Source organism: Plecotus auritus, assembly GCF_963455305.1.
Source record: "Plecotus auritus genome assembly, chromosome: 9".
NCBI lineage: Eukaryota > Metazoa > Chordata > Mammalia > Chiroptera > Vespertilionidae > Plecotus > Plecotus auritus.
Window position 1 is genome coordinate 25,693,894 of NC_137783.1, and position 24,442 is coordinate 25,718,335.

The 24,442-nt window shown below is 39.0% G+C and overlaps 1 protein-coding gene across 9 annotated transcripts in view; it reads left to right on the plus strand.

Moving 5' to 3' along the window:
- Positions 1-24,442, plus strand: part of IDE (insulin degrading enzyme) — a 75,002-nt gene that overhangs the window by 17,085 nt on the left and 33,475 nt on the right. For 5 of the 9 annotated variants that reach the window (XM_080687304.1, XM_080687303.1, XM_080687309.1 and 2 more), the window contains exons 2-9: positions 3,778-3,962; positions 4,920-5,127; positions 8,583-8,752; positions 16,062-16,184; positions 21,605-21,717; positions 22,392-22,554; positions 23,261-23,353; positions 23,771-23,862. In XM_080687304.1, coding sequence (XP_080543430.1) covers positions 3,778-3,962; positions 4,920-5,127; positions 8,583-8,752; positions 16,062-16,184; positions 21,605-21,717; positions 22,392-22,554; positions 23,261-23,353; positions 23,771-23,862 — 1,147 coding nt within the window. Of the gene's footprint in view, positions 1-95; positions 122-3,427; positions 3,644-3,777; positions 3,963-4,919; positions 5,128-8,582; positions 8,753-16,061; positions 16,185-21,604; positions 21,718-22,391; positions 22,555-23,260; positions 23,354-23,770; positions 23,863-24,442 lie in introns of those variants that run through there. The other 4 variants (XM_080687307.1, XM_080687310.1, XM_080687305.1 and 1 more) reach the window with 2 other exon arrangements.

The window sequence follows — 24,442 nt, forward strand, 5'->3', positions numbered from 1 at the left end:
ACATTATTTTTGAATGCTGTATGCTAATAAGCTGATGGATAGACACGTGATCTCATGAGTATAAATACAGAGACAGGCAAGCTGTTGATGAGTTCATCATCATCAGAAGAGTGAACAGAAGGTGAGAATCAAATTGTTGTAGGATGTGTTGGTAGACATGCTTTAGGTAAAGCCAGCCTGTGCTATTGAATATGGATTGCTGGGAAGGATCTTGTTTGAAAATGCTGCTATTAACTCTTGGCTTTTGCTTCAAGAAGTCATATTTGATTCAGGAACATTGTCAGCTTGGAAATTTATAGTTGTCCTTGATCTCATATACAAATGTCTAAAAGTAGTTGGACTAATTTTTATGTTTGACTTATAGAATAAATCTCTCTCTTTATTCTTAGCCATACCACGGATATTAACCAATCATAGCTTCAATGCCCAAATGAGTTATATAATGCCTCTGATTATATTTTTTTCTTTTGAGAAAATGAAGATCTGGACAAGAGAAATTGAACCCTGAAAAAAGTACAGAATGTAGCCTATAGTTGAGGGTGGTTATCTTAATTATAATGAATTTTTCACCTCCCATAGAATAAGACAGTTTGTTCTCCCTAAATGATCTGTATTTGATCTCACTACAGTTGTGGATTGGGTAGAAGTTTCAGAGCTCCGCCATCATCAGCATAAGCATTATTACATTTTAGTTGCTTGTAAATTTTGGTTCCCCTAAATCCGTGGTTGGCAAACTGCGGCTTTCGAGCCACATGCGGCTCTTTGGCCCCTTGAGTGTGGCTCTTCCACAAAATACCACGGCCTGGGCGAGTCTATTTTGAAGAAGTGGCGTTAAAAGAAGTTTAAGTTTAAAAAATTTGGCTCTCAAAAGAAATTTCAATCGTTGTACTATTGATATTTGGCTCTGTTGACTAATGAGTTTGCCGACCACTGGGCTAAATGAAACTGGCTGGGTAAGCACAGTAGAGAGCTTTGGGTGTAAACAATGGCAATGGAACCAAAATAGCCTTTAGTTTTTGCTCCCACTTAGTGGAATTCATCAGTAAAATCCCAGTCCCATCCCTTCCTCTAGTAGAGCTTTGCAGGGAGGAACCTAGGCATCTGTGGTGCACACTGAGCTTTTTTTTTTTTTTTTTTTTTAAATATATTTTATTGATTTTTTACAGAGAGGAAGGGAGAGAGATAGAGAGTTAGAAACATCGATCAGCCGCCTCCTGCACACCCCCCACTGGGGATGTGCCCGCAACCAAGGTACATGCCCTTGACCGGAATCGAACCCGGGACCCTTGAGTCCACAGGCTGACGCTCTATCCACTGAGCCAAACCGGTTTCGGCACACACTGAGCTTTCTTAATGTTTTCTTTTAATGCTGCCCTTCTGGCTGTGGAGCTTAATGGAGGCTTCCTCATGGCTTATTTAATCCTAATGTTGCTGCTAGGTTGGAACTCATTTTTCAAAATAGTAATTTATATTGAACTCAAGGTTTTCAAAACCAGCTATTAACTGAAGGCATTTGCTGTAGTCCACATTGCCCCTGGGGAAATTCTTTAACCAGAATTATTATTGCGCCTGTCTTTGGAGGCTTAGATAGACCATTATCTGTTACGCTGAGATTTTTTTTAACCACAAAACACCATTTTTTTTTAAGACTTTGCACTCGGATTTTCTTTCTTTAAAAAAAATATATATTTTATTGATTTTTTTTTACAGAGAGGAAGGGAGAAGGATAGAGAGCTAGAAACATTAATGAGAGAGAAACATCGATCAGCTGCCTCCTGCACACTCCCTACTGGGGATGTGCCCGCAACCAAGGTACATGCCCTTGACAAGAATCGGACCTGGGACTCTTCAGTCCGCAGGCCGACGTTGTATCCACTGAGCCAAACCGGTTAGGGCTGCACTCGGATTCTCATCTGACTTTGACATTGATCTTAAAGTGGTTTGTGGCTAATGAAGTAGAAAGAAGTTGTTAATAATACCTTTTCACTTCCACATTGCTTTTGAATTTTCCAACAGTGGCCTTATATCCCAAAAATGTTAGCATTATATTTTGTTTTTCAAGAAATTTTTACTGCCCTAGCTGGTTTGGCTCAGTGGATAGAGCATTGACCTGTGGACTGAAGGGTCCGGGTTCAATTCCAGTCAAGGGCACATGACCAGGTTGTGGGCTTGATCCCCAGTAGGGGGTGTGCAGGAGACAGCGGATTAATGATTCTCTCTCACCATTGATGTTTCTATCTCTCCTTCTCCCTTCCTCTCTGAAATCAATCAATTAATAAATAAATTAATTAAATAAAATAAATTAGACATTTTTACTATAAATAGGGTAAAACTATTAGCAATGTCTCTGTAAAGTACTATGTGGTTTTTAAAAACTGGTATTGATACATTTAGTATGACCTATGCTACTGATCTTTAATATTCCAAATATTCTTTTCTAAAGATATCAGGGACGGTCTTAATAGGAGCAAACAAACCTCTTTGGTTGATAATTTCTTACTCAGAAGACTAGTTACAGATTATTTTAGAGAGGAAGCTTTTCTGATAAAAGCAAACTGGGTTTTTCATTCCATTAATCTCCAAAGATTTTAACACAAAAAATAAAGTTTTTATCCCATAAAATTGTATGTCTATTTGTGTCCCCTCTGATTTGCTCTTAAATCTGGATGTCAGTCTTTAAGGAGCAGTCAAATCCACTTCTTTTGTCTTCCAGGTGAGAAGCAAATGTGGTAGCGCAGGGTCATTTTTTCTCTATAGTTTAAGATATGTTTTTGGCTTTACTTGATTAGTATATTCACCTACTAATAACAACAGGCTCAGTTTTTGTCTCTTAAGCCAGTGGTCGGCAAACTGCGGCTCGCGAGCCACGGTTTGCCGCTCTGTTGACTAATGAGTTTGCTGACCACTATCTTAAGCAACATAGACAAGAATAGCATCCACTCTTAGTCTCAAAACATACATACCCCATACTCTGGAACAATCCCTTTGCTGCACTAATAATCCCTGCATAGCAGTCAAGAGCCCCTTTCCATCAGCATAACTCGAGCTTTCTTAGAGAAGAAAAGGACTATCAGAGGAAGGGAAGTAAGTCCTTTGTAAGACAATTTAACATCTTTGCTAAGATGACTGGACTTGTTCCTGCTCTGGCATTCACCTTTGCACTGGACTACAAAAATTACTTGGGGTCCTTCCAACCTTGTTTATTTTTATGTCCCTACTTTTGCTGCCAAGACTCATAGGACAGCCCAGATCTCTTATTTTGTACTAGGACTTCACAGGGTTTTTCCTCATTGAAGGTTGTTCCCTATGTTCTGGGCATGTGCATACCAGACTGATGAGTTCTAGATCTGCCCTATCTTTGAATGTCATCAGGTTGAGCAATGTTTTGGATGACCTTATAATAATTCTTACAACTCTCAGCTCACTTACTCTAGCAGATGCCTCTGAAATATGTGGGAAAGCAGTTATTGGTAATTGAAAACTGTATTCTAGGTCAGCACATGGGCCCACTCATGGCCCAACCCATCCTCTCTCAAATCCCCATCCGTGTGCTGTCCTAAATATGGCTCTACAAAAACAATATTAACATTTCTCTGAAAGAATGATGGGTAAGAGGAAGGAGTGGAATGATTATACCTTGTAGGTAGGCTGTAAAAAATTTCCTCCAGATGTGTTTTAATCTGATGATGCAATAAATGGTTTTGCTTAATGTTACTCTTTGTTCTTTAAAAAAAAAAAGGGCAGCCACAATCTAACAATTAATTTTTTTCTTTTAAGTTTCCACAAAAAGACCTACAGCAAAATGAGTAATCCAGCAATCAAGAGACTAGGAAATCACATTATCAAATCTCCTGAAGACAAGCGAGAATACCGGGGGCTGGAGCTGGCCAATGGCATCAAAGTACTTCTCATCAGTGATCCCACCACGGATAAGTCATCAGCAGCACTTGATGTACACATAGGTACAATTTAAAATTGTGAATTAGGCTTTGTTCAGTTTCATTGACCTGATGTTGACATTTATTAGAACTTTCCATATTTGTGCAAATAAAGACCTAACAGTTGCCAGTTTCATGTACCTTATTTTGTACAGTAGCCCTGTACAGCTATTGATAATGTACAACTGTCTAAGTCAAATAATTTTACATTTACCAAGAGCATTTTGTTAGGTTCTCAGCTGAGGTGACCTAGCAGCAAGGAAATTCATTCCCATCTTGTACTGTAACAGTTCTAATTCTTTCACTTTTGTACACTTTGGGTACACAAGGAAGTACATTTCCTAGATTCTTGTGTGTACATTTCTCCCACATTTAATGCTGCTTTACTCAGCTTGCTTCTTATCTATAAGTACATTTAGTGAGGCATGTTTTCTTTCTGAAAAATTTTTGTTTAACTCAGTGACATTTTAAAATTGAGGGAAAAAAGTAATAACCATCATATGTTGAACAAATAATAATTGCTGAACACAATACAATGTGCTTTGCAAATATCATCTAATTGTTATTCACACAACTCTCTTAAGTTAGGTGTGTATATAGAAAAGTGACTGAGGCAAGATGGATAAAATATTGTGCTCAAAGTTTCATAGCTAATAGAGCTGCTAACCCCCAAACCAGTGCCCTTAGCATTCTGCTATACTGTCTCCTGCAAAATAAAAACAACAGTGAATTCACCTCTTTCCCTCCAGTTTGATGTGTGAGGAAACTAATGTCCAGAGAGGTTAAAATCTGCCCAAGGTCACCAACTAATTAATGTCAAAAGATGGGGCTAGAGAGCAGCCTATGCTTAGCTTTTTCTGTTTGTATGATTGGAGTTGTCATGCTAACAGAAATTTCAAATCATCTGTGACTTATCTGTATTTGATTTCTTTCAACATAAAAAATGATTTATTATATATATGTTTTCTCTACTCTTTTCAGGTTCATTGTCAGATCCTCCAAATATTGCTGGCTTAAGTCATTTTTGTGAACATATGCTATTTTTGGGAACAAAGAAATATCCTAAAGAAAATGAATACAGCCAGTTTCTCAGTGAGCATGCAGGAAGTTCAAATGCTTTTACTAGTGGAGAGCATACCAATTATTATTTTGATGTTTCCCATGAACACCTAGAAGGTGCCCTAGACAGGTAATGCTGAATACTCTGTACATTATCCAACTTTGTGCACTTACGACTTTAATAGTAGTAATAGTAATAATTATTATTTTTACAGAGATGCCTTCACAGCTTTATAGCTTAACAAGAGGTATTTTAATCAGTATTACCCTCACCCCTGGGTTTTGTGAAAAAGAAAAATAATAATGTGATCTCATATATTTACTTTGTGGTAGAAGAAAAATAATGGTCTGACTTTAAACCAGTCTTCAGGCCTACAAAATGCTTTATTGACTTATAAAATTCTCACCAGTCTTTCCCATTCTAACTGGTATTACATATGAAGCAGGTGATAAAGAATAAACTGTAACAGAACATATTTCTGTTCCAGAATGCTAGAACTTAAATACTCTTATTTCCTTTAGTTCCTCTATTCTCAAGAATACTTAGCAGATATAGAATGCTTTGACCTGCAGTTTCAACCCTGGGTACTTTTTGTGAAAGTATTTTCTATAACAATCTCCCTTAGGCCAATTTAATTTCTTGGTCAATTTTCTATATAGCTAACAATTTAAAATTTTTGTTATATTATTGATTTGATTCATTATTCAAAGTATAATTGTTTTCTTGGTGAATTTTGTTTGTTAATATATTTTATTGATTTTTTACAGAGAGGAAGGGAGAGGGATAGAGAGCTAGAAACATCAATGAGAGAGAAACATCAATCAGCTGCCTCCTGTGCACCCCCTATTGGGGATCTACCCGCAACCAAGGTACATGCCCCTGACCTGAATCGAACCTGGGACCCTTCAGTCCACAGGCCGACGCTCTATCCACTGAGCCAAACTGGTCAGGGCTCTTGGTGAATTTTTATAGTTTTCTGTATTATCAAGTATAATCTGAAGCTTTTTAGTGAATCTGTACTGAGTTTGACCTTGCAGTTTTAGTAATTGTCAACTTTATTTGCTTGCTTATCTTAATAATAGTCATTCTATTTTTTAAGCAACCTAATAGTTTGAATTTATTCCTTAGAGCAAAGAATATTAACAGGATACATGGCTAGCTCAAAGTAGCCTGTTTCTTACTTATTTTAGCTTACGTTTCAATCTTTAGGCAGCAGCTTTGAGGTATAATCATATGTATTCCCAGAAGATTAACAATAAGTTCCCTGGGCTCATTTTCTGCTTTACAAATGCTACTGCAGATGTTCATGTAATAGATCTCTGTATGATGGAGGATCTCTGTTACTTGGCTCAGAGTGAAAAAAAAAAAACACTTGTATAAGAGCATCTTTTTAAAAAGTGGCTTATACTGTTCATAATAATGACCCTTTATGTAGGCCTATCTAGTTACACTGTGTAACTATTAGGCACGTTTTCCAGCCTGAACATATTGACGTAGGTAGAAGAGGTTGCATGTCCAGAAATAGCTCTGTTTCAATATATCTTTGATTACAGATTATAGTTAGATGGATTTCTCTTTGGATTGGTGTGTGTAAAGTGCTTGTCATAGTATTATGTTTATGTACTTAAAATAAATATCAAATAATAACAGCCTCCTTGACAGCTGGACTGTGGGAGGTGCAGTTGCTCAAATGTTACAGACTCAGGAGTCTCTTAGGTCCACTGAATAGTAGTTTCATTCAGACAGACCTTCTACTCTGTTTCATTTGAATTCTGGATCTTGTTTTTAAAAGATGGAGGCTAACGTTTCTTTAGAAGAATTACTGTATGAAATCATGATTGCAACCTGATATAGGAGAGTTAATTTATTAACTAAAGGTATCTTAGTTAAGCTTTGGTACTACTATTAAAGAATAGTCTGAAGGAAAGCATATTAGTTACTTTTGTTAGAGTTACATGCCATGGTATTTGTGGAATCACTGCTTATTAAAATTTTAAAATACTCACAATTTCCTAGAAGCCCATAGTTATAACTTAGTCAAACTACTATGTCATAGGTTTTTCACTCCATTTTTTTCACTAATTAAAGTAGGTTTGTTTATTTTTCTCCATGAGAAGAAAAATTCAAATAGAGCCTTTTAAAAGTAGGTCACTTAGTTTGTCCTAAAATGTCTGAGTCTTAGTGAAATTGCACCTAAAACTGTAAGTTTAAGGTTTCCTTGCCTAAGAACTGTCACCTGCCTTTTCCTTTTTTTGGAGAATTAGCCATTTATAACAAGGATTTTCATAGATATGCCAAATTGCAAATCTTAAATAGATTGCTGCTCTCTCCATAAGTCTGCCTTGACTTTTTGGTGTTGTGACATTATGATTTATTTTAAAATATATTTTTATTGATTTTCAGAGAGGAAGGGAGAGGGAAAGATAGAAACATCAATGATGAGAGAGAACCATTGATTGTCTGCCTCCTGCACGCCCCCTACTGGGGATTGAGCCCACAACCATGGCATGTGCCCTTGACCGGAATCAGACCCAGGACCCTTCAGTCCCCAGGCAGACGCTCTATCCACTGAGCCAAACCAGCTAGGGCAACATTGTGATTTATAATAAGAAATATATATTTGGTCTTCTATTCTGGTCCTGACTCATAAAACTCTTAAAAAACCCTTGCAATTTCCTAAGTGGTCAGAACCATAAAGGTTGTTATGTTAATGAGGATTTGGGGGAAGCCCCTAGGTAACCTGAGGATGGGAGCCACATGATTAGAGATTTGAAACTTATAGTCTCATCCCTAGACCTCTAAGGAAGGGAATGGGGCTGGAGATTAAGTTCAGTCACTAATGGTCAATGATTTAATCAATGAAGCCTCCCTAAAAATCCCAAAGGATGGAATTTGGAGAACTCCTAGTTTTGACCACATGGAGATTTGGTGAGAGGTGTGTTCAGAGGGCATGGAAACTCCTCACTGCTTCCCACATACCTTGCCCTGTGTACCTCTTTTTTCTGACTATTCCTGAATTATATCCTTTTATAATAAACCAGTAAGCTAGAAAGTAAAATGTTTCTCTGGGCCCTGTGAGCTGCTCTGCTAAATTAATAGAACCCGAGGAGGAAGTTGTGGAATCCTCCGATTGATTGTTCAGAGGGTTGGTCAGAAGCTAAGATGACAACCCAGACTAGTGACTAGTGTCTGGAGGGGGCAGTCTTATAGGGGGCAGCATCTGATTTTTAGGTAGATAGTGTCGTAATTGAGCTGAATTGTGGAAACCCAGCTGGTGTTGGAGAATTGTTTGGTGGTGTGGAAAAAAGACATGGGAATTGGTGTCAGAATCGGAGGTTTTCATCTTTTTATATCTTCGTTAATTATTTAACATCTCTCTGGTAGATTGACTTTTGAATTTACATATGTCCAATATTATATTTTTCTTAGGTTACTTAGAACATACTTTATATTCCTTTTTTCTTAGTAGCAATGGTAGTTTTTTTTTCCTGATTCTGTAGAATTAATATTTCCTATCTGTTATGTTTCAAGCATTTTTTACTTTTAAAAAATAACAGCTTTTAAATTATGTTTCACACCCTTAGGTTTGCGCAGTTTTTTCTGTGCCCCTTATTTGATGAAAGTTGCAAAGACAGAGAGGTGAATGCAGTTGATTCAGAACATGAGAAGAATGTGATGAACGATGCTTGGAGACTCTTTCAGTTGGAGAAAGCTACGGGGAATCCCAAACACCCCTTCAGCAAATTTGGGACAGGTTTGTCAACAGCTTTCATGCATTAATTCTCCTTGACCTCATTTAAACCCATGGCCTCTTTGCATAGTATTGTATTTTACAGTTCAAGACAGAAGATTTCAGAACTCATTTTTACCTACACTGTTTCTTATAAACGAACAGTCTGGAGCTGAGAAGTGGTTGTTATATCATTGTTACTTACTTTTGTTTCTTGCCCCTGCCCTTAAGTATCTGCCTGGTCCCAGTGTAGGCACCTATGTTGTGACTAATGACCAAAGATAAAGCCGAAGCTGAGGTATATGGGCTTCATGAGAAAGTGATAGGTTATTGAGAATAGTGACCAAATATGAAGTGAGTTTGTTGGGTAGCAAGGTGTAGAATTGAATTTAGAGATTAGAAACAATAAGAACGAAGGAGTTATAATCCACTTAACAGGTGACTAGAATTTTACTTAGTAGTTCCAAAAGAAGAATGTCATACAGGAGTCTTGGCATTGGAATTTATACGTAATATTCTGGATGATACTCTCAAACTTGTAGTAACATTGACCTGATCAATTATTTGCCCTGTAGAGGATTTCTCTGGCCATCCCATTCAATTAGGGGTCTAAATGTTGAAGGAGCAGAGCAGTTAGAACTGTGAATAGATACTAACCAGAATTTCAAAGGGAGAAGGTAATGGATCTTTTTATTCTAAAGTCTACTTTCTAATGGGACCTACAAAATTAATACTTTTCCTCCTACCTTTTTAAGTTCTTCTAGCTGGGCTAATAAATTAAAAGACATTAACAGGAGAAAATAAAATTTTAATACATACGCATGGGAAATGCACGTAAGCATGAAAATTTCAAAAAGAGTGAGGCAACATTGGGTATATATGACATTTTGGATAAAGGAGAAAGGTAGGGGGAATGGGGTCTTAGATTTAAGAAGTGAGAGTGGGCAATTTACAGATAGTTAAAGGAGAAGGGAACACACAGCAGGCAAATTCTTGCTAGGCAACTCAGAAACAATGGGGGACAGGATTTCTAGTGAACAGCCCCTGCTTGAAGTCCTCCTGTTTACCATACTTAATTCAAATTAGGCTAAAATGAATATCCTGAAATTCCCTTCCTGGAGTAGGCCTTTCCATCTAAACCTCTTAGGCAAGAGGTTTAGATGGAAAAGGCCAAAGGTTCTTTCTAAGTCTTAATAAGCAGCTTAAAATCAATATCCCAACAGGCAGCTTCAGGGATGTCCTACCAGGATCGGGCCTAAACGGGCAGTCGAACATCCCTCTCACAATCCAGGACTGCTGGCTCCCAACTGCTCACCTGCCTGCCTTCCTGATTGCCCCTAACCACTTCTGCCTGCCAGCCTGATCACCCCCTAACCACTCCCCTGCCAGCCTGATTGATGCCTAACTGCTCCCCTGCCAGCCTGATTGCCCCTAATTGCCTTCGCCTGCAGGCTTGATCGCCCCAACTGCCCTCCCTTGCAGGCCTGGTCCCTCCCAACTGCCCTCCCCTGCTGGCCATCTTGTGGCATCCATCTTTGACCACATGGGGACAGCCATCTTGTGTGTTGGAGTGATGGTCAATTTGCATATTACTCTTATTAGATAGGATAGAGGCCTGGTGCATGGGTGGGGGCCAGCTGGTTTGCCCTGAAGGGTGTCCCGGATCAGGGTGGAGGTTCCCTTGGGTCATGGGGTGGCCTGGGCGACGGGCCTGTGGTGGTTTGCAGGCTGGCCACACCCCCCAGCGACCCAAGTCGTAGCCTTTAGTGGAGGCCAGGGCAGGCCAGGGCGGGCAGAAAGCTTGGCTTCCTCCATCGCCAGGGAAACCCAAGCTTCCTGCTCGCTCCATGGCCGCAGACATTTTTGTTGGGATTTATTTATCTTCTAAAATTGAAACTTTGTAGCCTTGAGCGGAGGCCAAGGCAGGCCAGGAAGCTTGGCTTCCTCCATTGCCAGGGGCAACCCAAGCCTCCTGCTCTCTCCAGCTCGACGGGCCTGTGGTGGTTTGCAGGCTGGCCACACCCCCCAGTGACCCAAGTGAAGGCCCTGGTATCTGGGATTTATTTATCTTCTAGAATTGAAACTTTGCAGCAACGGGCCTCTAGTGAAAATATAAAATAGTTTTACTGAGATTTACAATTTACAAAGCCCCATTCATCACTATTTGTAAATGGTAGCCTTGATTGGAGGCCTGGGCCTGCCAGGGTGTGCGGAAAGCTTGGCTTCCTCTATTGCTGGGGAAACCCAAGTCTCCTGCTTGAAACATGGCCATTCAATGTTTCTCTTTGCCAATCACTCCTGAAACTTTCCTTTAGGACATTTTTTTCTTTGCTTGTGAAATAATATTACTCACCCTCCTCATTGGATTTATTTCTGGAAGATTTGTGGCTGCTTCCTGATTATGCTGATTGTGATTTGTCACCAGTGAGGCTATTTAAAAAGAGGCAACTCCCAAAGAGGAGCCCCAACTCGTTCTGCACAATGGCAGCATTGTTGGTATAAGCATCTAATCCGCCAAAGGGTAACAATTACTTGGGTGTAAGAATTTTGAAAAAAAAATTTTTTAACTCACATTCCCTTCTAATATTCCATGTATGCTGATGTTCTCTACTAAAGCCACTTTTCTTTTTTTTTTTTTTAATATATTTTATTGATATTTTACAGAGAGGAAGGGAGAGGGATAGAGAGCTAGAAACATTAATGAGAGAGAAACATCGATCAGCTGCCTCCTGCACACTCCCTACTGGGGATGTGCCCGCAACCAAGGTACATGCCCTTGACCAGAATCGAACTCGGGACCCTTCAGTCCGCAGGCCGACGCTCTATCCACTGAGCCAAACCGGTTTCGGCCTAAAGCCACTTTTCAAACAAATTGGCATTACACAGACATTTCAGGGACCTCAGAATTTATCTTAGCAATGATACTGATATTGTCAAGTATATAAATCTGAAGAACACAGAATCACTGCTTCTAACTGCAATTTTTAAAACAACTTCGAAGTGTGTAAAGGTATGCTAATTCCCTGACTGCCGCTGGATATAATAGTGTGGTATCCAAACTGAAAGAAAGCTTTCTTTATAGTCTTTTTTAAAAGTCCCCCAAGTTAACTTACATAATAAACATAAAATTGGAAGTGCACAAAGCAATCTATTAGTTATATGTAATTTTATAATCCCCAAAGTAGTATTTTTAAAATCATAGCAGTCTATTATAACAATTACATTTGTTAAGTGGGAATGGCAAGAGGAAAAGGGAGACTTTTTCTTTTTTACTTTAAATACTTTAGTACTGAATAAATATTTAAACACTTTTAGTAAAAAACTGAATAAAGAATACATTATAAAATCAAGACATTAATTTTTTTCTACACCCTGGCATCCCCACCTCTAACCTCCATCCAGACTTAGCACTATGAGGGCAGAGGCCTTGTGTGTCTTCTACAGCAGTCTGTCTCCCACAGAGAGTGTGGCTTTGATAAGTTTTTCAGTCTTATTTTTGCTACTATTCGAATAATTCATTGAACATATGTACCAGTATTATCAGTTTCCTGTTAATGGAACAGTGCTGCTGTGGTGAGCATTCCTTGTACATGTTTCCTTGTACACAGAGTTCCCTAGGGTACTAGGAGTGGAATTACTATGTAGTAGGACATGTACATTTTCAGATTTAACAGATATTATCTAATTGTTTCCTATAGAGGTTGATTTAAGGTGCACTCCCTCATGCAGTGTCTGAGTTTTCATTACTTCATGTCCCTAAATAGCCCTTGGTGTCATCAAACTTTCCATTCTATTTATTGGATGTTGAATACTGTTTTATACTTTTTTTAAAAAAAAATATATATTTTATTGATATTTCACAGAGAGGAAAGGAGAGGGATAGAGAGCTAGAAACATCGATGAGAGAGAAACATCGATCAGCTGCCTCCTGCACACCTCCCACTGAGGATGTGCCCGCAACCAAGGTACATGCCCTTGACCGGAATCGAACCCGGGACCTTTCAGTCCGCAGGCTGACGCTCTATCCACTGAGCCAAACCGGTCTCGGCTGTTTTATACTTTTAAAAAAATATTTTTTTTATTGATTTTAGAGAGGAAAGAAGAGGGAGGGAGAGAGAAACATCCATGAGGAGAGACAATCATTGATTGGCTGCCTCCTGCATGCCCCCCACTGAGGATTGAGCCCACAACCTGGGCATGTGCCCTTGACTGGAATTGAACCCAGGACCCTTCAGTCCGCAGACCGACGCTCTATCCACTGAGCCAAACTGGCCAAAGCGTGTTATACTTTTTTACAGGTTTTTCCCCCTCTAATTTGGTGTAAGCCTAACAGTGTCAGGATAAGAGATTGAGAGTAAGAGAAGTTAAATAACTTGTTCAAGGTAGTACTACTGGAAGATAGTTTACCCTAGATTAGATGATAGCTCTGCCAACACTAAAGCCAGTGTTCCTCTGCACCTTCCTACCTGGGTACGGATCCTGGTGCTGACAGCAATAGAGTCCACTCAGTAAGTTAAGGACTACTTAGGGAATTCTGTGCATTATGTCCTGCTTTTTCTTTCATTTCTATATCTAACTATTTCTTGAGAACTTCCACTAGCTAGCCTTCCTGTTTTTAGAAAACTCTTAAAGGAATTATTCTAATAGCAAGCCTGGCTCTGGCCCATTTGTACCTGGTATCCATGTTCTCTGTCAGTGAATTGAGAACTGACTATCCTGACCCAAGAGGGTCAAAGTGGAGAACCTTCTCCTTTTTCTAAATCAGGAGCTTCTAAGGATTCAGAACTGCTATTCTGGGATGTGTTTCCAGGTGGACCACTGGTTCCTTTTTGTCATCACATAGTAGGAAGACAGCAAACAAATGAGAATGTAGATTTGTAAAATGGTATCTGTTTGTAGCTAAAGCTTCTTTTCAGAACAAATGCGATTGTTTCCGTTTAGCCAGAGATCCAGTATCATTCGATTTTTACCTTAGGTGAGCAAGATTACTGTTGACAGTGGCACCTTATTTTTCATTTAACTTTTTGTTGAAGTATAGTAAATTTACAGAGGAGTATGTGTGGTTTTGATAAATTGTTGCTGTTTTACTTTTGCTGCTAGTTGAAGAATCAGTTGAATGAATATACTGCTATTTTTTAAGTATAACTTATTTAATTTTCAAAACCAGAGCACACGAATCAGCACCCAATCAAAAGCAGAACATTACCAGCACCTCACCAGCCCTCTTCGTGTTCCTTTGTAGTCACTCCCCACTCCCCAGGGTAACCTCTGTTCTGCCTTTCATAACCCAGATTAGTTTTTGTTTGTATAAATGAAATTGTACAGGGTATATACCCTTTTGTGTCTGGCTCCTTATTCAGCCTTAAAGTTGTGAAGTTCATCTATACTATTGCATATAAAGAGTGGATTATTCATTCTCTTCGCTGTATTGTATTCCGTTGTGGTCCTTTGGCTCATTTAATATGACGTTGTCAGTATTTTGCCATTGATCCATGTCTTAGTGTGTTTGGTGTATGCTCCTGCTTTTATCTCTGTATTTTAAAGTGGAACTAAAGGTAAAGAGTAAAGATTAGAATGGTAAGATATCCAGGTAAGTTAAAATCAAAGCAAGGATGAGCTAGAGCTGGTTAACCTGAAAGAATTATTTAAAAATATTTTTTAATTGTTGATAGTATTACAAATATCTCTCATTTCCCCCTTGCCCTCCTAACCTGAAAGAATTTAAGTTCTAGATGGAGGCCATGATCTTGGTCTTCTTCAACTTTGATCTGAGATATTTTTTTTTTTAACCAGAATATTAACTAGACTGTGAATAGGCAAATCAGATCACATTCAGATTTTTAAAAATCTAATTTCTAATATGAAATTTATAGCCTGTTGAAATAAAACTTAATTTCTCTAAATTTGTATGTCCCAATGTGTTGATCTTTGTCCAAATATTGTAGGAATTTGAGCTTGTCAACGTAAATGACTAAGGAAGCTCTAAGCCTAGTCCATTGGAACAGAGGCTTTTAGAATCTTCACTTAGTGGAAAAGGGAAACATCATCAATTCTCAAGTTTCGCCATAAAATGAGAGAGCTTCAAGCCATTACCAGGCAAAAAGCTTCTTTTTTTCCTGAAGAATTGAGACTGGGTACTTTTAAGAATATCTGAATCCTCTAGGTAGAGTGAGGGGATGTCCCAGGATCCCATGTAGAGCTGATCTGGAATTGAAGTGGATCTTTGGTGAGAAACTGAGAAGACTAGTTAAGAACCTGGAAACTTGACTAGCAGACTACTGCTTGTGAAGATGAGTACATTGGATTGCTTTGTGACTTGAAAAAGGTTAATGAGCACTTGCACACACACTCCACTGGATCTGTTAATTCAAGCATCCTGAGGCATGAATCTTGGCTCCAAATACTATGCAGCTCTCTAGGTCTAAAGAGACCTAAGATCGCCATCTGGTGGCTCTCTGGATATCCAATTTAGTAAAAAAGGGACTCCCAATGTCAGTTCATCAACCATTATTAACCCAAAGAGGATAATTCCATCAAGACTGTGTTCTGCCATAGTTTCATGTCTGCAGATGAAAGACAGGAGCCCATTTAAGCAGGAGCAATAATAAAATTTATTATTCTAAGTAGGATCTTAAGATAGTTCTAGTCAAGGTGCCATTTTTAGAGTCACCAATTGTTGAAATTCCATCTCAGTCTCTAAATACCCTTATTAGAAAGGTAGTACTTAGTTTGAGTATTTTCTTTGACATGCATATTTCATCCTAATTTGATTAGTTATTTGATTTCATAAGAGATCTCATAGTGGTATTATCGCTTGAGACGTATAAAAATAGCACTGCATCTTATTTTTACCAGTCTAGATCAAATTCATGAAAATTTACATCACAGATTTAGTGCTGCAGCCAAGAATAGTACGTTTATTTCCACAAGTAACTTGGCAAGTTCCAAAAAGATCCCTTAGTGGCTATGCTAAATTAATTGTGTAGCATGTAGGGAATTAAAGTAAGTGTGAATGAAGGCCATGTGGATCTAATTTTATCTTATAAGTGCTCATATTACCTACTATCTCATAGGGGTTTTAAGAAGTATAATTTTTATAAAGCACTTTAAGTTCCTGAGGGAAAATTCTCTATAGTTTAAATGTCACTGGTTTGCACTATACTGTTTTGTTTATCCAGCTTACATTCAAACATATTTGACTAATCACTGTGTGTGTCAGCTTGAACTCTGTTTTTTAAGTTTAACTTACAGCAATGTTGCAATAATTACAAAATTTTAAGTCCACGTACTAGTAGTTTGTGTTTTCTGAAAAGTGTTTTTTTCTCCCTTTCAGGTAACAAATATACTCTAGAGACTAGACCAAACCAAGAAGGCATTGATGTAAGACAAGAGCTACTGAAATTCCATTCTACTTATTATTCATCCAACTTAATGGCTATTTGTGTTTTAGGTCGAGGTAAGAATTCTTAAACTTTTTTCACTGAATTGGATAATAAAAATTTTCCATTTTGGCTTTTTTAAAGTATTTGGAAGAAGGATATACAATATTACCTTTTATCTGCTCATAGGTTTTTGAAAATGATCTCCTTGTAGAAAAAAAGCTTAGGCGATTTTTAATAGAGAACTGAAGAAAATGTAAATTAATCATAGGTGCTCTAGGCATATAAAATAAAGGAAGTATAAAAGATTGAAAGATTTGACCTGATAACAACTCAAAAACTAGAAACAATATTAAAAGATGATGATAAACTGCGAAAACTTTGGAATGTAAACAAGAAAGGTTTGATTTATATATCTATAGTAATAAAGGGTAATATGCTAATTAGACCAGACATCTTCTGGACGTCCTTCTAGACAAAGCCACTGGTGGCGGGATCAGAGGCAGTTAAGGGCGATCAGGCCAGTAGGGGAGAGCAGTTAGGGGCTATCAGGCCGGCAGGGGAGGGCAGTTAGGGTCAATCAGGCCGGCAAGCAGAGGTGGTTAGGGGTGATCAGACCAGCAAGCACAGAAGCACCCAGGGGGCTGAGGTAATGCTGGTGGCTTGCATCATCACAGGATCAACTTTGACAAATATCACCCAGGTTACTTTGGGAAAGTTGGTATGAGGCATTATCACTTAAAGAGGGACCAGAGCTTCTGCCCAACTGTCAACCTTGATAAACTGTGGACCCTGGTCAGTGAGCAGACATGGGTAAATGCTGCCAAAAGAAAGACTGGAGCTGCTCCTTCATTAATGTGGTGCGATCAGGCTACTACAAAGTTCTAGGGATGGAAAAGCTCCCTAAGCAGCCTGTCATTGTAAAGACCAAGTTCTTGAGTAGAAGAGCTGGGAGAAGAAGGGTGTTGGTGGGGCCTGTGTCCTGGTAGCTTAAAGCTACATGGGAAGTTCATTAAAATGTCCACAAGTTTAAAAAAAGGAAAGAAAATAAGCAATAGGAACTGGGATATAAAATGGGTCTAAGGAGTGAGGGCTAACTTAAAAAAGTATACTTTATAATCTTATGTGTTTTCTAAATGTAGGTAGGTCAAGCGTGTTCAATATCATTGGTATTTAGAGCCTAGTCCTGGGAATAGCTTCAGCTGTATTTTTGTCTGTGTCCTATTGAAATAAAACATGATTTTAATAAGCACTTATTAGGCAGGTTAATGAGAGCAGATGAATCAGACATGAGTGCTGCTCTGTGTTCCTAGTTTAGTGGAGATGACAGGATAGTATCTAAAAGAAACGAGATGTTTCAGTTCCCCGATCGAGTACACATCACTCTCCCAGTGTGACTGACCTCCTGGGCTAAGCTCAGTAGACTTGATGAGGGGCCTGGGAGAGGTGTCCTTACAGTAGAGCGGTGTTAAGAGGAAGCAGGATCTCTTGGAGGAGGGGAGAAGAAGAGTTACCATGTGGAAGATTTTTGTCATAAAGGGACAAAAGCATTTTTCTCTGTTCTCCCACAGGGCCATCCCTCTAGTTGTGGTAGCACTAATTAGCTGGACACTTGACAAATAGGTACCTAGCAAGTACACACACTGGGATGCCAAGTCCTAGTGATGTAAAGATGAATGAGACTCACTTCCCTGATCTCTGGCAGCTCACAGCTTAGTGGTCAGACGGACTGTGCAGTATTGTACAGCTCCTTGTCTTTAAAAAGCCGTATTGTGAATTTATGCTTTTAGGCTAGAAGTACGGAAAGGCACAACTGGTAGAACCCTGCTCTAAAGAGCTTTGCCGCCCTAACCAGTTTGGCTCAGTGGATAGAGTGTCGGCCTGCGGACTGAAGGGTCCCAGGTTCGATTCTGGTCAAGGGCATGTACCTTGGTTGCGGGCACATCCCCAGTAGGGGGTGTGCAGGAGGCAGCTGATCAATGTTTCTCTCTCATCGATGTTTCTAACTCTCTCTCCCTCTCCCTTTCTCTCTGTAAAAAAATCAATAAAATATATTTAAAAAAAAATAAAAAAATAAAGAGCTTTGCCATCATCAGCACACCAGGTCCACAAACCTTTGTTGACTGCCCACTTTGCTTCATGTCCCATGTCCCATCTGTGTCTCTTTATGTCAGAGCTGTCACTGACATCTCTTGCTCCATATATACTGCTCCATTCCCGAATCCACTTGTCATATAACAAGCAGCTACTGATCTGCCTTTTATTTGGCTCTGGACATTTTGGGGCCCTTCAAACATGTCAAATCAAAGTAAAAATAACATATATTTTGTAATAAAGTGCAAATGCCCACATTTATAGGCCTGGAAGAGAATTTCAGACTATATGAGAGCAGTTCCCAAATAGTGATTAAGAACTCTCTAGAGAGTTCATGGACAAGTTCAAAATGGGTCATAGAACAGCAAGGGACATTTCTTATTTGATCCAAATGCTTCCTGACAGTAACAAGTGATGAATGTTTATGCCATTTATAAGTAACCTATTTTTGAGGAGACAGAATCAAGGTGAGTGGTTATCTTATTCATAAAAATATAACCTTTTTCACTTTTTCCTTTTTAGAATAATAGTAATATCTATACATGGAAAAATTTTCATCTAACACTGAAAGATATAAAAGAGAAATCAAATTCTTCTTCCTCATTCCATCCTATAACCACCATACCTTCTCTTTATATAACCTTTTTCACTTTTTCCTTTTTAGAATAATAGTAATATCTATACATGGAAAAATTTTCATCTAACACTGAAAGATATAAAAGAGAAATCAAATTCTTCTTCCTCATTCCATCCTATATACCTTCTCTTTAAAGATAGTCATCTTAATTAAAAAAAAAGTCACCTTAAGTCATTTCTTATTATACTTCCAAAAGTAGAATTTTGTTAATATACTTACATATATGTATGTCTGTAATAGAGCATTGAGACATTTTCATATATAGATCTTTCCCTTATTAACGGCTGCATTAAATTCTACTGTTCAGACATTTCATAACATCCACACATTGGTAGATGTTAGGTCATTTCCAGTTTTTGTTGTTGTTATAAACAGTGTTGTAGTGAACATCTTATAATTTTATAAAATTTTACAAGTATAACTCTATTAAAAATATAGGTAGGTAATAACATAGAAGAACTTCATGGAAGTGGCCACATAATTCTATCAATGATTAAAAGTCTTTGAGTGAATTTGGAATATTATAATAAAGTATTATTTAATGTTAGACCTTGGAAGAGACTTGTGATCATCCCACCCAACTTTCTAGTGTTACAGAACCTGGAGTGGTTAACTGGCCTGTCCAAGTAGTCCGTTGACATAGTTGCTTGGTAACCAGGTCCCCTGATTCCCTTAACCAGAATTCTTTTCACCATTTTATACTATTTCTGCACAAAATCAATCACTTGTAAACTCAAATATTTGACCTTTAGCAATGAGTGTAGACTATTTATAAGGTGGCTGTCACAATTTGTCAGCTGATGGTTTAGTAGAGAAATCATAGATAAAATAGTTTCCAAATGCAACTGATTATTATTGTTTCTAAATTTATTGCAGTATAACATTTGTGTAACAGCTTTTTATTTATTCACTAGAGGCCTGGTGCACGAAATTCTTGCACGGGGGTGTGTGTCCCTCAGCCCAGCCTGAACCCTCTCCAATCTGGGACCCCTCAAGGGATGTCCTACCAGGATCGGGCCTAAACGGGCAGTCGGACATCCCTCTCACAATATAGGACTGCTGGCTCCCAACTGCTCGCCTGCTTGCCTTCCTGATTGCCCCTAACCGCTTCTGCCTGCCAGCCTGATCACCCCCTAACCCCTCCCCTGCCAACCTGATTGATGCCTAACTGCTCCCCTGCCAGTCTGTTTGCCCCTAACTGCCTTCCCCTGCAGGCCTGGTCACCCCTAACTGCTCTCCCCTGCAGGCCTGGGTCCTCTCCAATTGCCCTTCCCTTCAGGCCCAGTCACCCCCAACTTCCCTCCTCTGCTGGCCGGGTCACCCCTAACTGCCCTCCCCAGTAGGCTTGATCGCCCACAACTGCCCTCCCTTGCAGGCCTGGTCCCTCCCAACTGCCCTTTCCTGCTGGCCATCTTATGGTGGCCATCTTGTGTCCACATGGGGGCAGGATCTTTAACCACATGGGGCAGCCATCTTGTGTGTTGGAGTGATGGTCAATCTGCATATTACTCTTTTATTAGATAGGATAGAAGCCTGGTGCATGGGTGGGGGCCAGCTGGTTTGCCCTGAAGGGTGTCCCGGATCAGTGTGGGGGTTCCCTTGGGGTGTGGGGTCGCCTGGGCAAAGGGCCTGTGGTGGTTTGCAGGCCAGCCACGCCCCCCTGGCGACCCAAGCAGAGGCCCTGGTATCTGGGATTTATTTATCTTCTATAATTGAAACTTTACAAGCCAAGCCTCTTGTTTGCTCTGTGGCTGCAGCCATTTTTGTTGGGATTTATTTATCTTCTATAATTGAAACTTTGTAACCTTGAGTGGAGGCCAAGGCAGGCCAGGGCTGAGGAAGCTTGGCTTCCTCCATCGCCAGGGGCAACTCAACCTGCTCTCTCCAGCTAAATGGCTGCCACCATTTTTGTTGGGATTTATTTATCTTCTATAATTGAAACTTTGTAGCCTTGAGTTGAGTCCAGGGCTGGCCAGGGTGTGCGGGAAGCTTGGCTTCCTCCATTGCCAGGGAAACCCAAGCCTCCTGCTCTCTCCGTGGCCGCAGCCAACTTGGTTGGGTTAATTTGCATACTTGCTCTTCATTGGCTGGTGGGCATGGCTTGTGTGTGTGGTGGAGGTGTGGTCAATTTGCATATTACTCTTTTATTAGGTAGGATTATTAATTCTTTAATCCTCACCCAAGGATTTTTTTTAATATTGCGAGTGGAAAGGAAGGAGTCGGGGGGAAGGGGGCAGAAAGGGAGAGAGAGAGAGAGGGCGAGAGAGAGATCAACGTGAGAGAGACACATAGACTGGTTGCTGCGCACAGGAGCCCTGACCTGGGCCAGGGATCAAACCTGCAATGCTCTGATGCTTGGGTTGATGCTCTAACCATTTAGCAACACCATCTAGGCCAGCATAACAGTTTTTAGACTATAAAGAGGTAGACATGAAGTATGTCATTGTCAATACAGTATAGTTTAACAGCTTTAGAAGTTATATAGGAATTTCTAAGACTTAACTGCTTCAATTTTACCTGAAGCAATTAAAAAAAAACACACACATTTAGGTTTTCCTTTAATAGTCTGAGGTTTATCAGGGATCCTAAGGTTCCACACCTCCCCTCCTCCCAGCTGCATTGAGATATAACTGACATACAACATTGTGTAAGTTTTAGGTGTTTGATGTGATTTTATGTATGTATATGAGATCCTAAGGTCTTAAATACTCTTGTCATATGTTATGATTAGATTAAGTTCTGTTTTTCTTATATGTTTTCCTGTAGAATCATTAGACGACTTGACTGATCTGGTGGTAAGGTTATTTTCTGAAGTAGAGAACAAAAATGTCCCATTGCCAGAATTCCCTGAACACCCTTTCCAAGAAGAACATCTTAAAGTAAGTACATGTATATCTGGTTTTGTTTTGTTTTTTTAAATTTATGGACTTATATATACCTAGTTTACCAAATAATAGATGGAAATTTTTGAAGGTTTTATTATTTATATAGTTTTTACTATTTATCTGGATAATCAAATCAGTTTCATATTTATTAGGGACATGTTTCATCAAAAAGATACCAATTTAATCTAATCTTTGCATGCTAAAGGTAGTTTTGGTAGCTGTAACCTTAGCAGACTGTAAAAGCTATGATCCAGTGCCAGAGGGCAAGCATCCAGAAGTATTTAGCTGCATGGTCCAGGGGATAAAATGTGGCCTTTATACCAGATGTAATGACATTTCACTAAGAAAGAGGCCAGGTCATTATTTCTTTATGCTCAGTGTGATCTTCTTTGGCAGTTGATTCTCTCTTGAATTTTGAATTCTTCTATGAAAATCAGTATTCTTCATAGTTTATAAATATAGGGTTTCCTCCCAAAAATATATACACACACTTTGAATAATCATAAAGGCAGTGTTTATTAAAATACATTTCATTTTCAAAATTGAGCTATCAGCTGTTAAAGTGTGCATATATTTTTTGGGGACACCCATGGGGCGGGGGGGACACCCTGTATTTTATTCAGTGAGAGTTATATGTAGCTAATCTTTTGCGATTTTTCCCCCCCCAGCAAATGTACAAAATCGTACCTATTAAGGATATTAGAAATCTTTATGTGACATTTCCCATACCTGACCTTCAGAAATACTATAAATCAAATCCTGGTCATTATCTTGGTCATCTTATTGGGCATGAAGGTCCTGGAAGTCTGTTATCAGAACTTAAATCAAAGGGTAAGTCTTTTGGGCTCCAGCTTCTGAGCGTAATATTCCACCATATCTTTTTGCTCTGGCTCTCATTTCCTCCTAAATATTTCCCTGTGAAAAAACATTTTTGGATGAGAGACTGTTTTGGGTTTATGGGGGAGAGAGGTAGTGGTTGTTAAGTGTACTTAGTTTTTTGCTTTGGGTGACCCCCCCACCCCCCAATAATTTGTTTTATCCTTTAGCATTGAGCAATAAAGGTTAGGTATTTCATAAGATGTTGTGGTGCATGTTTTAAATTTAAAAAGAGGTCAAAAAGTATAAACTTACATTGGATATTTTTTACTATCTCTGTAAAGTGTCAGTACCCATTATTTGTTTGCCTGCTCTTACCCTTCAAACCAGAGGGTGTACCAAGATCTAGTCTGTAAAGGATTTCCAAGGCCCTCTCAACTTGGGCTTCACTTTTACATACTCTTACACAGTAGTCTACTCTTGATTTGGGAACTGGCTTGGGGAGTCCTGAAGAAAGCTTCCAAGCCCCCCAAAATCCCTTGAGTCTTCTGCACTATATGAAACTGCTTTTCTGATCTTTTTTCTAATCACCTCCACCCCCACCCCTACCCAGTCTTTTCTGCAAGAGGCCCATTCTAATCCTTTTGTGAATTTTTAAAAAGATTCCTTGTCCTAAAAGAGGCCACACATGCAATCATGTTATTTCCGTTGTTTGTTATAGGCTGGGTAAATACTCTTGTTGGCGGGCAGAAGGAAGGAGCTCGAGGTTTTATGTTTTTTATCATTAATGTGGACTTAACTGAAGAAGGATTATGTAAGTATTGACTTTTTTTGTCTTTGAATGAAAACTGACTTCGTATGATTTATTTTTTAATTTCCTTACCTGTGATCTGTTTTATGTTGTGAAGTTATAAACACTTCCTCCATTGTACTTTTCACGTGCAGTGTGCCCTTCGTTTCACGGATGGTTCTCCTGCCTTAACATCTGATCATTATGTTGCACTTGTAAAATGTGTACTTGGCTTTTCATTTGCTCATTTACTACCCTAAAGCCCATTCTATTACATATCCCAGAGCCTAGAGGGCTTTGTTTGTGGGACCCTAAAACCTGTCTCAGGGAGGTGAGAACTCCATTTCGTAGAGGACCCTCTTCTGCTTACTCTAGGAGCGAGCTCACTGCTTTAAAGGATTTGAGGACTGAATGGTTTTTAAGTGTGCCCCTTTTTTCCAGTACATGTTGAAGACATAATTTTGCACATGTTTCAATACATTCAGAAGTTACGTGCAGAAGGACCTCAAGAATGGGTTTTCCAAGAGTGCAAGGTACCTTTGTTTCACCAAAATTCTTCTTAAGGAAAATTCTCAGAAAACATATATATATGTGTGTGAATTAATTTAAATTTAAGGCCCAGTGAAACTTTTGAAGGGTTTTTTTCCTAATTTAAGTAAAAGTTTGCAATGCATAGAAGCTTTAGTTAAGGCTTAATTTGATTGGCTGCCTGGGGCACAATTAAGGGTTAAGGCATCATTTAACCTTTTTCAGGAAGGAAAAGGGAAGAAATCGGTTTGCTTTTCTGTCCCTCAGAAGAATGCCAGCAGTTTCTTGAGCTTGTATCAGGGCTTACTTTACTGTGTCTGAAGCTGCATGAGCTCTGTTATTTTCAGATCTGGTAATAAAAGTCTGTAGCAAACTTCAAAGAAGTAGTGAATTGTCTTATATATGACTATGGTGTTAAACGTGATTTCACTGTATATATGGTGGAAAAGCTTGGCTATCTTTCTCTTTCCCCCCTTTTCTTTTTCGTTTTAAATAAAAAGAAAACAAAATTGATCTCTCTTCCAAAATTTTAAATGATTCTTTTTAAAGGGCTTTTAAAAATTTGCACTTTATATTTACCGTAAG